The following is a 13,327-nucleotide window of genomic DNA, read 5'->3' on the forward strand; positions in this document are numbered from 1 at the left end:
GAGAGGAACCGGCTGGAAAAGCGGGAAAGGAAAAACCTGATCGAGCCGGGAAATAGAGAGTGAGGAGGGTGGGAAGAGCCGGCCGGGGGAGAACGAAGGAAAATCCTGATAGAGACGAGAAAAATAGAGTGAGGAGGGGGAGAGGAAAGGAAAACCTGATTGAGCAGGGAAATAGAGAGTGAGGAGGGGGGAGAGGGAAGGAAAAACCTGATAGAGCCAGGAAAAAGAGAGTGAGGAGGGTGGAAAGAGCCGGCTGGGAAAGGAGGAAGGAAAACCTGATAGAGCCGAGAAAAAGAGCGTGAGAAGGGTGGGAAGAGCCGCCGGAAGGGCAGGAGAGCGGCGGAGAGGGCGAGGAGGGGATGAGCGGGAGGCAGCGGGCGGCAGCCGGGGGGAGGCCGGGCACAGACAATGGGGCGCGGCCCCTCCGCCTCCCTCGGCCGGGCGGGGCCGGGGGCGGCCGGCGCTGAGCCCCGCGCTGTCCCCTGCCAGGGGGACATGGCCCCGCTGCTGGCGCTGCTGCTGGCCGCCCTGCTGGGCTCGGGCCGGGCGTGCCCGGAGCCGTGCGCTTGCGTGGACAAGTACGCGCACCAGTTCGCCGACTGCGCCTACAAGGAGCTGCAGGCCGTGCCCGCGGGGCTGCCCTCCAACGTGACCACGCTGAGCCTGTCGGCCAACAAGATCAGCTCGCTGCCCCGCGGCGCCTTCGCCGAGGTGACCCAGGTGAGCTCGCTGTGGCTGGCGCACAACGAGATCGCCGCCATCGAGCCCGGCGCGCTGGCCGTGCTGGTGCACCTCAAGAACCTGGACATCAGCCACAACCAGATCGTGGAGTTCCCCTGGCAGGACCTGCGCAACCTCAGCGCGCTGCAGCTGCTCAAGATGAACAACAACCGCATGGCCGCCGTGCCGCCGGGCGCTTTCCGCACGCTCAAGGACCTGCGCTCGCTGCGCATCAACAACAACCGCTTCTCCACGCTGGCCGAGGGCATCTTCGACTCGCTGGGCTCGCTGTCGCACCTGCAGATCTACAACAACCCCTTCGAGTGCTCCTGCGCGCTGCGCTGGCTGAAGCGCTGGATGGAGAGCACGCTCATCTCCATCCCCGAGAAGGACTCGATCGCCTGCGCGCTGCCCGAGCGGCTCCGCGGCGTTCCGCTGGCCAGGCTGCCCGAGCTGCCCTGCGCCGCGCCCGCCGTGCGCCTCAGCTCCGCGCCCGCGCTGGAGGCGGCCGGCCTGCCCGAGGGCTTCTCGCTGAGCCTGCACTGCTCCGCCAGCGGCTCGCCGCCGCCCGACGTGCGCTGGAAGATCCGCACGGCCGGCCAGAGCCTGGAGCTGGGCGGGAGCGGCCCCGAGAGCGCGGCCAAGGAGGCGCCGCAGCAGCGGCAGCGGCAGGAGCCCGAGCGCTTCGTGGCGTTCAAGAACGGCACGCTGGTGATCCCGCGGCTGAGCAAGCGAGAGGAGGGCACCTACACCTGCGTGGCCACCAACGAGGTGGGCACCAACCACTCCTCGGTCAGCGTGGCGGTGGCGGGCGCGCAGAAATACCCGCCGGGGCCCGGCAGGGACGACAGAAAGGGGCAGGCGGGCGACAAGAAAGGCGGCGCGAGGGCGCCAAGAACAGCGTGCTGACCCCCGAGGAGAGCGGCAAGCGCTGGGCCCCACCCGGCAGAGCCGGCCCCCGTCGGCCGCGGGGCCGGGGGCTGAGGGCGGGCTGCCCGCCGAGCCGCCGGGGCTGGGGGACAAGTGCGGCTCTCCGGCGGGCGGCACCAAGTACATCTCCAACCACGCCTTCAACCAGAGCGGAGGACTTCAAGCGGCACAGCTTCGAGCTGGGCGTCATCGCCCTGGACGTGGCCGAGCGCGACGCCCGGGTGCAGCTGACGCCCACCCAGCCCGGCGGGGTGCCGCCTGGGCGTGCTCTACCTGTGCCAGCAGGGCCGCCGCGGCCACGCCCTGCTCCAGTGGTCGCACATCGAGGCCGGCGTCAACTCGTACTGGTTCCAGGGCCTGAGCCCCGGCACCAACTACTCGGTGTGCCTGAGCTCGGCGCAGGGCGAGGAGTGCCGCGTGCAGGTGGTGTTCACCACCAAGAGGGAGATCCCGTCGCTCATCATCATCGTGGTGGTGGCCATCTTCCTGCTGCTGCTGGCCACGCTGGCCGCTGCTGGGCGCCACGTGGTGCCACCTGCTCGCCAAGCTGCAGGCCAAGCCCTACAAGCTGATCATGAAGGCGCAGAACCCCGACCAGATGGAGAAGCGCATGGCCGCCGACTTCGACCCCCGCGCCTCCTACCTCGACTCCGAGAAGAACTTCGGGCCCGGCGAGGCGGGCGAGGCCGAGGAGGAGGAGGAGGAGGAGGAGGAGGAGGAGGGGGACGAGGAAGGAGCGCGGTGGCGGCGCGGGGAGGGAGGGGGAGGGCGCGGCGGAGCTGGAGCTGGAGCGGGAGGAGAGCGTGGCCGCCAGCTCCATGGCCGAGTCGCAGTCCAAGGGCGGCGCCGAGGAGTTCGAGGTGCGCTCCGAGTACAGCGATAAGCTGCCCCTGGGGGCCGAGGCCGTCACCATCTCCCCGGAGATCAACGGCAACTACCGGCCCCGGCCCCGCTGAGCCCCCCCGAGCCCCCCCGAGCCCCCCCCGAGCCCCCCCGAGACCCCGGCCCCGCCGCCCCCCGCTCCCCACCCCCCGCTCCGCCCGGGGAAAAACCTCTGGGAACAACCGGAGCCGTCCCCGCCTCTCCTCCTTCTCCTCCTCGCCCCTCGGGCACGCTCCGTGCCGCCGGCATGAGCCTCCCACGATTTCGTTTCCATTTCGGGCTCGGCGACAACAACGATTCCCGCCCCCCCGCCCCCCGCCGCCGCCCGCCAGCCCCGGGTTCGCTTTCCCCTGCGAGGAAAAAAAAACGAAAAAAAAACCAACCCCGAAAAAACGGCTTAAAGCACAAGCCCGACACCCCAAAATTCTCTTTCCTGGAATCCCTTCAGTCTCCGGCGGCTCCCCGCCGATCCTCGGTGCCCGGTGAGTCCTCTCTGCTCTCCGGTTCTCTCCTGCCGAGCCCGGAGCTGTCCCCACCGAGCCCCGAGCTGTCCCCACCGAGCCCCGAGCTGTCCCCACCGAGCCCGGAGCTGTCCCTGCCTAGCCCGGAGCTGTCCCCACCGAGCCCGGAGCTGTCCCCACCGAGCCCCGAGCTGTCCCCATCGAGCCCCGAGCTGTCCCTGCCTAGCCCAGAGCTGTCCCAACCGAGCCCGGAGCTGTCCCCACCGAGCCCGGAGCTGTCCCCACCGAGCCCGGAGCTGTCCCCATCGAGCCCCGAGCTGTCCCTGCCTAGCCCAGAGCTGTCCCAACCGAGCCCGGAGCTGTCCCCACCGAGCCCGGAGCTGTCCCCACCGAGCCCCGAGCTGTCCCCACGGAGCCCGGAGCTGTCCCCACCGAGCCCCGAGCTGTCCCTGCCTAGCCCGGAGCTGTCCCCACCGAGCCCGGAGCTGTCCCCACGGAGCCCGGAGCTGTCCCCACCGAGCCCGGAGCTGTCCCCTCCGCTCCCCGGCGCGTGCCCGCCGCGCTCCTGCGCATCCCGGTTTTCCCGGGCGGGTGCCGACATTCCCGGTCCCCGGCGCTCCCGGGCGGTTCTGTCCATCCCCCGGTGGATATTGGTGCTCCCTGTCCCCTCTGGGTCCCGGTGCCCCCGGTGCGGGCCGCTCCCGCCGCTGTCCCCGCCCAGCCCGCGGCTCCGGGGCCAGCTCCGCGCCCCGCCGTGTGCCGGCGGCTCCCGTTCCCTGTGCCCGCTCCCTCCCGCTCCCGGCGGCGCCCCTCCATCGATGTGTTTTGGGTAGAGTAGCCTTGTAGCCAAGTGTGTGTGCCGCAGAGCCGGGCACCCCGGTGGCCCTGGTGGCCCTGGTGGCCCTGGTGGCCCCGGTGGCCCCGGTGGCCCCGGTAGCCCCGGGCCGTCCCCGGTGGCCCCGGGCCCGGGAGAGCCGCGGGCGCTCCCTCTGCGCGCTGCTGTGTGTGCAAGAGTCAATAAAAGGGATTGAAAGCGGAGCCGCCTCTGTGCCTGGAGGGGAAAATCCTCGCTTCGGTGTCCCCGGGGCGGGGAGGGGACAGCCGCCAGGGAGGTGGCACCGCCACGGCCGCACGAAAAGATTAAATCACTTCTTTCCTTTTATTTTTTTTATTTTATTTTTTTTCCCCGACCATAAAGCGGGCGCGGGTGTCGCGAGGGAAAAAAAATGGAACCGCCCAAATCCATTAAATCTTCCCTATAAATTCACCCCCGAGAGGGATAACAAGAAATTCCATTTTCCCCCCGGTGCGCATCGGAATCCACTGGAGCAAGGAAACATCCCACGGATATGTGTTTTCTGTCATTTCGTGCGTCGTTTCCTGTCGCTTTAGTTGTAATTTCTATCATTTCGGTTATGATTTCTATCGTTTTTATGGAATTTGGATGATCTCAGACAGGCTTCCTGTCGTCTCAGGTATAATTTTTTATCATTTTAGAGATAATTTCTATCATTTCAGATATCTTTTATCTGTATTTTATATCGTTTTATCCATAATTTATATCATTTTATCTGGCATTCCTTTCATTTTAGATGAATCCCCGCGTCTCTGCTCAGTATTTGTTTAAAAAAACACACTTTATTTTTTTTTTCCCCTTTTTTCTCCCCGAACTCCTCTCCCTGCCGGTGTCACCTCGGTCCCCAAGCGCTCCCAGCGCTCATCCCAAAATTCCCGCTGGATTTCCGCTCCCGAATCCCATCCCGCTGATGATTTCATCCCCCTGGCAATCCAACATTCCTTTCTCCAGAGGGAAAGAAAAAAATTCCCGTTTAAAACCCCGGAGTGCGGAGGGGAACCCAAATCCCCCCCAAATCCCCCAAAGTCCTCCCAAAATCCCCCCAAAATCCCCAAATCCCGCGAATCCGAGGCTGCTCCAGGTGTTTCGAGCCCCCCGGCGCAATGATATTCCCATTATTGTGGATATTCCCGTCCTAATTGCCGATATTCCCGTAATAATTGTGGATATTCCCGTAATTGAGCGTCACGCTCGGCAGTCACGGCGGGAATGGGAAAAGAACAATCATCCCAACCGCCTTTAATTAGGGAATCGTGGAATTGGCGGCGAGGCCGGGATTAGGCCGGGATTTGCTGCTCTCCGGGAGGGCTCCAGTGAGGAGCAAAAAAAGGAAAAAAAGAAAAGGGAAAAAAGAAAGAAAAAAAAAAAAAAAAAATAGGCGGGGATTTGCAGCTTCCCTGGAAAAAAATCCTGCTGGGAATGGTTAAAGCAGCCCGAGGATGATGATGAGGATGGAGTTCTGCATCCAGAGTGGGTTTTTCCGGGAGGAATCCATCCGGGAACGGGTAAATCATCCACGGCACTCCCGAGGCTCCGCTCCCGCCCGCCCGGGCTCTGGTTTATCCCAGGGCTGGAGCATTCCCCAGGGAATTGCGGCTCTCCCGGCGGGCTCCGGCTCCTCTCCCGCTCCGCCCTCGGGCTCCGGGTGGATCCAGCCCCGCGGCGGCGATCTCCCAGTTTGACCAGTAGGGAGTTTCCCAGTTTGGGGCCGGGCTGGGAGCCGGGAACCCCCCCCCCGCGTTCCCATCCCCGCATTCCCAGCCCCGCATTCCCATCCCCGCATTCCCAGTCCCGCATTCCCAGCCCCGCATTCCCATCCCCGCATTCCCAGTCCCGCATTCCCAGCCCCGCATTCCCAGTCCCGCATTCCCATCCCCGCATTCCCAGTCCCGCATTCCCAGCCCCGCATTCCCATCCCCGCATTCCCATCCCCGCATTCCCAGTCCCGCATTCCCAGTCCCGCATTCCCAGTCCCGCATTCCCATCCCCGCATTCCCATCCCCGCATTCCCAGTCCCGCATTCCCATCCCCGCATTCCCATCCCCGCATTCCCAGTCCCGCATTCCCATCCCCGCATTCCCATCCCCGCATTCCCAGTCCCGCATTCCCAGTCCCGCATTCCCATCCCCGCATTCCCATCCCCGCATTCCCAGTCCCGCATTCCCAGTCCCGCATTCCCAGTCCCGCATTCCCAGCCCCGCATTCCCATCCCCGCATTCCCAGTCCCGCGTTCCCGGGCTGCAATCCGCGGGACGAAACCCCGAGTTCCCAGCCTGTCCTCGGGAACGGGCCGCGGGGACAGCTCCGGGTGACATCCCGGCACTTTGGGATTTCCTGATCCAGCGCCCGGCCCCACAAGTCCTCTGTGGGGACACAGTGCCACCCTCTGTCCCCAGACCTGTCCCCAAACCCTGTCCCTAAACCCTGACCCCAAACCCTGTCCCCAAACCCTGACCCCAAACCCTGACCCCAAACCCTGACCCCAAACCCTGACCCCAAACCCTGTCCTGAAATCTATCCCCACCCCCTAACCCCAAACTCTGTCCCCAAACCCTGACCCCAAACCTTGACCCCAAATCTGTCCCCATCCTCTGTCCCCGCCCCCTAACCTCAAACCCTGTCCCCAAATTCTGTCCCCAAACCCTGACCCCAAACCCTGTCCCCAAACCCCGGGACAGCTCCCCAGGGGCAGGGAGGACAAACCCCGAATTTGGGGAGAGGTTTTAAGGGCAAGAGGAGATTAGAGGGGGCACATATGTGGGGGAATGGGGTTTTAGGGGATTTTGGGGTCGGGGTATGGGGAGACCGGGATTTTAGAGAATTTTGGGGGGCAGAGGTATGGGAGGAACAGGATTTTGGGGTCCAAGACGTGGGAGGAATGGGATTTTGGGGGATTTTGGGGGACAGAGATGTGGGGCAGACGAGGTTTGGGGGATTTGGGGGGATTTTGAGGGGCAGAGGAGTGGAGGGGACAGGGTTTTAAAGGATTTTGCGAGGCGGTGTAGGGGGGCACGGGGTTTGGGGGGATTTTGGGGGACAGAGATGTGAGTGGATGTGGTTTAGGGGATTTTGAGGGGCAGAGGTGTGGGGGGACGGAGTTTTAGGGATGAGGAAAGATTTTAGGGATCAGAGGTGGTGCGGGGATGGGGTTTTAGGGGATTTTGGGGGCAGATGTATGGGGACAACGGACTTTTAGGGGATTTTGGGGGACAGGAGTGTGGGGGGATGGGGTCTAGGGGATTTTGGCATGGAATTTGAGGGGATTTTAGGGGCAGAGGTGTGGGGGGAACGGGGTTTTGGGGAACTTCGGGAGGGCAGAGATGTGGGGGCACGGGGTTTTGGGGTCAGGGCTGTGGGCACACGGGGTTTTAGGGAATTTGGGGTCAGGGCTATGGAAACACAGGGTTTTAGTGGGTTTGGGGGACAGAGTTAGGAGGACAGGGGGACTTGGGGCTCAGGGCTATGAGGGGACAGGGCTTTAGGTGATTTTGGGGTCAGGGCTGTGGGGACACGGGCTTTAGGTGATTTTGGGGTCAGGGCTGTGGTAACACGGGGTTTAGGGGATTTTGGGGTCAGGGCTGTGGGGACACGGGGTTTAGGGGGTTTAGGGGATTTTGGGGTCAGGGCTGTGGGGACACGGGGTTTAGGGGGTTTAGGTGATTTTGGGGTCAGGGCTGTGGGGACACGGGCTTTAGGTGATTTTGGGGTCAGGGCTGCGGGGACACGGGGTTTAGGGGATTTTGGGGTCAGGGCTGTGGGGACACGGGGTTTAGGGGGTTTTGGGGTCAGGGCTGTGGGGACACGGGGTTTAGGGGGTTTTGGGGTCAGGGCTGTGGGGACACGGGGTTCAGGGGGTTTTGGGGTCCTGGGACAGGCGCAGGAAGGGCCGGGCAGGCGGGAGGGAATCGGTGCCATGGAAAACAAACCCGGGCCCGGGGGACGGGGAGGGGACGGGAGGAGGAGGAGGAGGAGGCCGAGAAGGGCCCCGGGAGCGGCGGGGCCGAGGTCCGGAGCAGCGGGAACAGCCGGGCGGCAGCGCCGGTGACGGGGCAGGGGCGGCGGGGCCGGGAGCGGGGCCGGGAGAGGGGAAAAACGGGAAAAAACGGGAAAAAACCCACCGGGGAAAGGAGGGAAGGAAGGAAGGAAAGGAGGCAGGGCGGTTATTCACGGCTCTGGAATGCGCCGAGCCGGCCCGGGGGGACTCTGGAAAAGCGGTGGGATGGGACAGGAGCCAGGGATGGCAGCTCCAGGAGGGAAAGAATTCCGGGATCCCCCTCCTCAGTCCCTGGGAGATGAGGTCTGTCCCATCCTGGGCACCCCAAGGTGTCACCTGGCCCTCCTCGGGCTCCTCCAGCACCCCCAGAGGTTTTCCCGGCCCCCAAATCCCAGTGCCGGGGTCTCTCCCTCCCCTGGAGGCGCGCAGGTTTATTCCGCCTCCTCCGCATGCCCCAAAATGGGCTCCGGCTGGGAAGGAGCGGGCTGGGGGCCGGGGAGGGCAGGGGACGGGCCCGCGAGCTCAGACAAAGGGCTCTGGCTGCCAGCTGCCGGCGGAGCGGGAATGAACCTCTCCCGCTGGACACGGAGCGCAGCAGCCCCGGCTGCCGGGAGCTCGCCGGCAGAGAATGCCCAGCCCGAGAATTCCAGCGGAACGCGGGGTTTTTCCATGACACGGGAAAAGCTGGAGCCGGGGGTTGGGCTGAGGGTTTCGAGCCCGCTGGAAATCCCAAACCTCCCGTAGTTTAAGGGGTTGGGAAAGAGCTGCGGCTGCTCTGCTCCTCCCCGGCCGGAGGAATCCGGAACCCCCCGGCTCCCGCTCCTCATCCCGAACAACATTCCAGCCCCAACCCGGAAAGGGCCTTCTCCAGAGGGGGAACGACCAGCTCCGGGGGGAACGTCAGGCCGGGGTTTAGGGAATGTTTTAGGGAACATCCCAAAGCGCCTCTCGCAGCCGGGATTCTTCCTCCTCCCGCCGTTTGGGGGGGGAAAAGCGGCTCCGGATCCCGGCCGGGCTCATTCCCCTCTCTGTTCCCGGCAGGACGGAAGGATGAGGCCGCTGCTGGGTGTCCTGGCGCTGGTGACGCTGCTGTCCCCGGGCCTGGCCTGTCCCGAGCCGTGCTCCTGCTCCACCAAGAAGAACGGGCGGCTGCTGGCCGAGTGCGCCTACCGGGAGCTGCGGGCCGTGCCGCGGGGCCTGTCCCCGAATGTCACCATCCTGACGCTCTCCGCCAACCGCCTGGGCCACCTGGGCCGCTCCTCGCTGGCCGAGGCGCCCGAGCTGCAGTCGCTGTGGCTGGGCTACAACCACATCTCGGCCGTGGAGCCCGGCACCTTCGCGCACCTGCTGCACCTCAAGAACCTGGACCTGAGCCACAACCGGCTGGCGGATTTCCCGTGGCAGGACCTGGGCGGGCTGGGCGCGCTGCAGATCCTCAAGCTGAGCAACAACCGGCTGTCGTGGGTGCCCCGCGGGGCGCTGGCCGGCCTGCGGGAGCTGCGCTCGCTCTGGCTCAACGACAACGCGCTGGCCACGCTGGCCCGCGGCACCTTCGAGGGGCTGCCGGCGCTGGCGCAGCTGCAGCTCTTCCACAACCCCTTCAACTGCTCCTGCCAGCTCTTCTGGCTCCGCGAGTGGGCCCGGAGCACCGAGGCCGTGCTCTCGGGAGCCGCCTCCACGCTGTGCGCCGAGCCGGCTCGGCTGCGGGGCCGGGCGGTCACCGACATCCCGGCCGAGCTGTGCGTGGCTCCCTCGGCGCAGCTCACCTACCTGTCCAGCCTGGCCAAGGCCGGGCCCGGGGACGGGCTGACGCTGAGCCTGCACTGCAGCGTGGCCGGCAGCCCCCCGCCCGAGGTGCGCTGGCGGGTGCGCACGGCGGCCGGCCGCAGCCTGGACATCCGCGGGCCGGCGCAGGGCCAGGCCGGCTCCCGGCGCCGCTTCCTGGCCTTCAAAAACGGCACCTTGGCCATCCCCGACTTCGGCAAGGACGACGAGGGCACCTACACGTGCCTGGCCGTGAACGAGGTGGGCGCTCGGGAGGTGTCGCTGCACGTGGCGCTGGCCGGCTCCGAGGGCCCGGCCGAGCAGCTGCCCCGCGATGACCCGCAGGCCGGACACCCCGCCGGCCACGGCTGCGCCGGCAGGGACGAGCCGGAGCCCCCGGGCGCGGGGGAGAACTTGGTCATCGTCTACCACGTGCCCAGGGGCGTGCGGAGCGGCGCCGGGGGCAGGGACATCCCCCCGGGAATGCTGCCGCTGGCGCTGGGGCTGCCGCTGCTGCTGTGGTGAAAGGCGGCGGCGCCGCGGGGTTCCCGATTTTCCGCAGTTTCTTGCTCTCGTAGTGCCTTTGCTGAGCTGATGGGATCCCGGAGAGCTCCGGAGCCCGACGGGGCCGCGCTCCTGGGGGAGCTCAGGGAACGCGGGGCAGATCCAGCCGGGATCCAGGCGGGATCTGCAGCCGCGTCCCGGGTGTCCCGAGGTGCCACGTCCCGCTCTTGTCCCCGCCCGGAGCCTGGGGCGGCCGCGGGAGGTGACAACGGGGACAATCCCCCCCAGAGCCACCGCGGCTGCCAGCGGGGAGGAACGCATGGATAAAATCCTTGGGAATGAGGTCCTGACACAGGATTGGGATGGGCCCACGGCCTTGGATCGGGGAGAAATTCCCGGCTTTTATCCCTGAAGGAGGGTCGGGAGCATTCCGAGCTCCTCCAAACCCCTGGAATGCCGCAGGAATTCCAACCTCCCCCTCACCATGACCCCAAAAATCCCGTCTGGGCCGGACCCACCGGGCTGCCCCGCTCCAGCCAAAGATTCCCGAAGCGCTCCCGGTGGGAACGGGGGAAGGACCGGGAAAAGCAGAGGCTGAGCTGCCTTTAAGCCACCAACATCCCCTGAATGCTCCCTGAGCATCCCCGGCAGGACAAATATTCCCGATCAAGCCTCGGGCGGGTTTGGGAATGTCCAGACTGGGACACAGCTCCGGTGCCCCGGAATTCCCGCTGGGATCTGGGCACGCCCCGCAGCCCCTGGCCTTGTAACGCCCTGTAGGGACAGCAATAAATGCCTTTAATTAATGCCTTCAATTAATGCCTTCAATTAAGAAATACCTGTAATAAACACCGTTAATAAACGAACAATTTTAATAAATACCTTTAATTAATAAACGCCTTTAATTAATAATTACTTTTTATAAACACCTTGAATAAACTTCTTTTTTTGTTTTTCTAAACCAGCCGGGCTTCGCTTGGTCTGTGCATCCCAAAATCCCGAAATTCCCCCTGAGCCGGCAGCTCCTGGCCTGCCCCGGATTGTCCCCAACCCTCCCGGACCAGGGGACATTTCTGTCATTCCCAGCTTCCCCAAATCCTTCCCAGTGCCGGAGAATCCCCAAATCCTTCCCAGTTCTGGACCATCCCTGCAGCTCCTCCAAGTCCCTCTGTGCCGGAGTTTCCCAAATCTTTCCAAGTGCTGGAGCTTTCCAAAATCCTTCCCAGTTCTGGAGGGTCCCTCCCGTTTTCCCAAATCCTTCCCTGTCCCAGAGAATCCTCCCAGCTCTCCCAAATCCCGCTGTGCTGGAGTTTTCCCAACTCCTTCCCAGTGCCAGAACATCCCCTCAGCTTTCCCAGACCTTCCTCAGGTCTGGAGAATCCGTCCAGCTCCCCCAAATCATCCCCAATGCCGGAGTTTTCCCCAGTTCTTCCCAGTTCTGGAGCATCCCCTCAGATTCCCCAAATTCCCCTGTTCTGCTCTCTCAATATTTTGGAAATAACCCCCAAAATTTGGGATACCCCAAAATCCCCTCTGGCAGCAGCCCGGGAATGGAAGCGACCCCAAAATCAGCTGGAAAAGCAGAGCCTGGAGCTCTCCAGTTTTTCCTTATCCAGACAGGTTTTATGGGAATTCCTAATCCAGAGGGTTCTTAGGGAAAGGGAAGAGGCAGCCGAGGTGTCTGTGGATTCCCTGGATTCCCACAAATGTTTCCTGCTGCGGGATAAAAACCCTGAGGAAAGTTTTGGGTTCGTTGCACAGGGTCTGAGTTTTACCCTCCGTTTTATCCTTGGGAATAGCGGGACGCAGGGATGAATTCCCGGAATTCCAGCTGGGATGGGGATGTGGGTTTGGGGTTTCCAGGCGAGCTGGGAAACACCAGGAAGGGGAAGAAAATCCCAAATCTCTGGGAATCCTGGGAGCCATCAGGAAGAGGAAGAAAATCCCAAATCCCACCCAGGGCACTGCTGCTATCCCAGAATCCCCACAAATTCCATGGATCTCCAGGGAGCCCTGGGTGGGGCTGTGGAAGCAGATCCCAAAATTCAGCCCCGCCCATAGCATGGAGCTACCACAGATTTCAGGGATTTTTAAAGTGTGTTTTTTTTTGGGGGGGGGGGGGATTTTTAAAGGGAATTTAGGGACTATAAAGGAATTTTTAAAGGGATTTTTTTGATTTTTAAAGGGACTTTTGAAAATTTTAAAGGGATTTTTTCAAAGGGATTTTCAGCTGCCTTTGGAGCTGCAGGGATTGGGATGGGCTGGGAGGGAATCCTGGGAAAGGGGAGGCTCCAAGGAACCCCCAAAGCATGGGAATCACCTGGAGGGTGCTGGGAACATTCCAGAGGGAGGGAACGGGGTCCTTGGGATGCTGTGGAGATCTGGCCACTGCCAAGGAAATCCTGGGATGATCCGTCTGGGGTGGGCTGAGGATTCCAAGGGAATCTTGGGGTGTTTGGGATGGAAGGAGCCACCACAGCCTGCTCATTCCAGCCCCAAAAGTTGGGAATTCTGGGATTTAGGAGCGAGAAGAGGTGATCCAGCACCACCTCGTTCCCATCCCGTTGGTGTTTCATCCCCAAAATTCCCCATTCCCATTCCCGCCCTTCCCAAAGCTGTGCCTTGGGGCCTTTCCCAAACCGCGGGAATGCCGAGGGGCAGGTTTTCCCATAAAACCGCCCTAAAGTGGGATCATGGACTGGATCCCAACATCGCCAGGTGGAGCAGGTCCCTAAAATCTCTGCTGGGTGAGGTCATTCCAATTGGATTCGGGGCTGGGATGGTCCCAAACCCCGAGGGAATATCCAGGGAAAAACGCACATCTCGGGAGTAGGAACGAAGTGTCCGTTTATTCTCCTCCCCCGGGAGGTTTCCATGGATCCCAGCCCTGGAAAACCACGGGATTGCCACAAAAATGGGAATGGGAGAGGACAGCGAGCAGGGGGGGATTTGGTCCTTCAAAAACGGGGGAGAAAAACGTCCTGGGGGTGGATGTGGAGCACAAAGAGAGCCGGGATCGGGGAATGGGAATTTTCTCCCATGTGCAGCTCCAGGGGTAATTCCTGGTGGCTGAAACCCCCTCCGTGCTCCTCTCCCAGCTCCCTGGGAATTGTCCTGTGCTGGAAAAGATGCTGAGAACCAGGCTCGTCGCAGGAGTGAATCCCAAAATATCTTCGGGATGCCGGGGGCGATTTCCATCGCCTGGCTCCATCCAGG

General features: G+C 63.1%; 2 protein-coding genes across 2 annotated transcripts; both read left to right on the plus strand.

Moving 5' to 3' along the window:
* The first annotated feature begins 208 nt into the window (after window positions 1–208).
* LOC136367185 (immunoglobulin superfamily containing leucine-rich repeat protein 2-like) lies at window positions 209–2,639 on the plus strand. Its single transcript, XM_066328682.1, is given in 7 exon segments — window positions 209–1,603; window positions 1,606–1,647; window positions 1,650–1,804; window positions 1,806–1,904; window positions 1,906–2,157; window positions 2,159–2,401; window positions 2,403–2,639. Coding segments are annotated over 7 exon segments (2,190 nt in total). The 5' UTR covers window positions 209–408; the 3' UTR covers window positions 2,607–2,639.
* Window positions 2,640–7,813: 5,174 nt separating this feature from the next.
* On the plus strand, window positions 7,814–10,280 carry LOC136367186 (immunoglobulin superfamily containing leucine-rich repeat protein-like). The gene is made up of 2 exons (XM_066328683.1): window positions 7,814–7,890; window positions 8,885–10,280. The coding sequence occupies exon 2, from the start codon at window positions 8,894–8,896 to the stop codon at window positions 10,130–10,132; it is 1,239 nt and encodes a 412-aa protein (XP_066184780.1). The 5' UTR covers window positions 7,814–7,890; window positions 8,885–8,893; the 3' UTR covers window positions 10,133–10,280.
* Window positions 10,281–13,327: the final 3,047 nt, after the last annotated feature.

This window comes from Sylvia atricapilla, chromosome 13 (assembly GCF_009819655.1).
Source record: "Sylvia atricapilla isolate bSylAtr1 chromosome 13, bSylAtr1.pri, whole genome shotgun sequence".
Classification (NCBI taxonomy): domain Eukaryota; kingdom Metazoa; phylum Chordata; class Aves; order Passeriformes; family Sylviidae; genus Sylvia; species Sylvia atricapilla.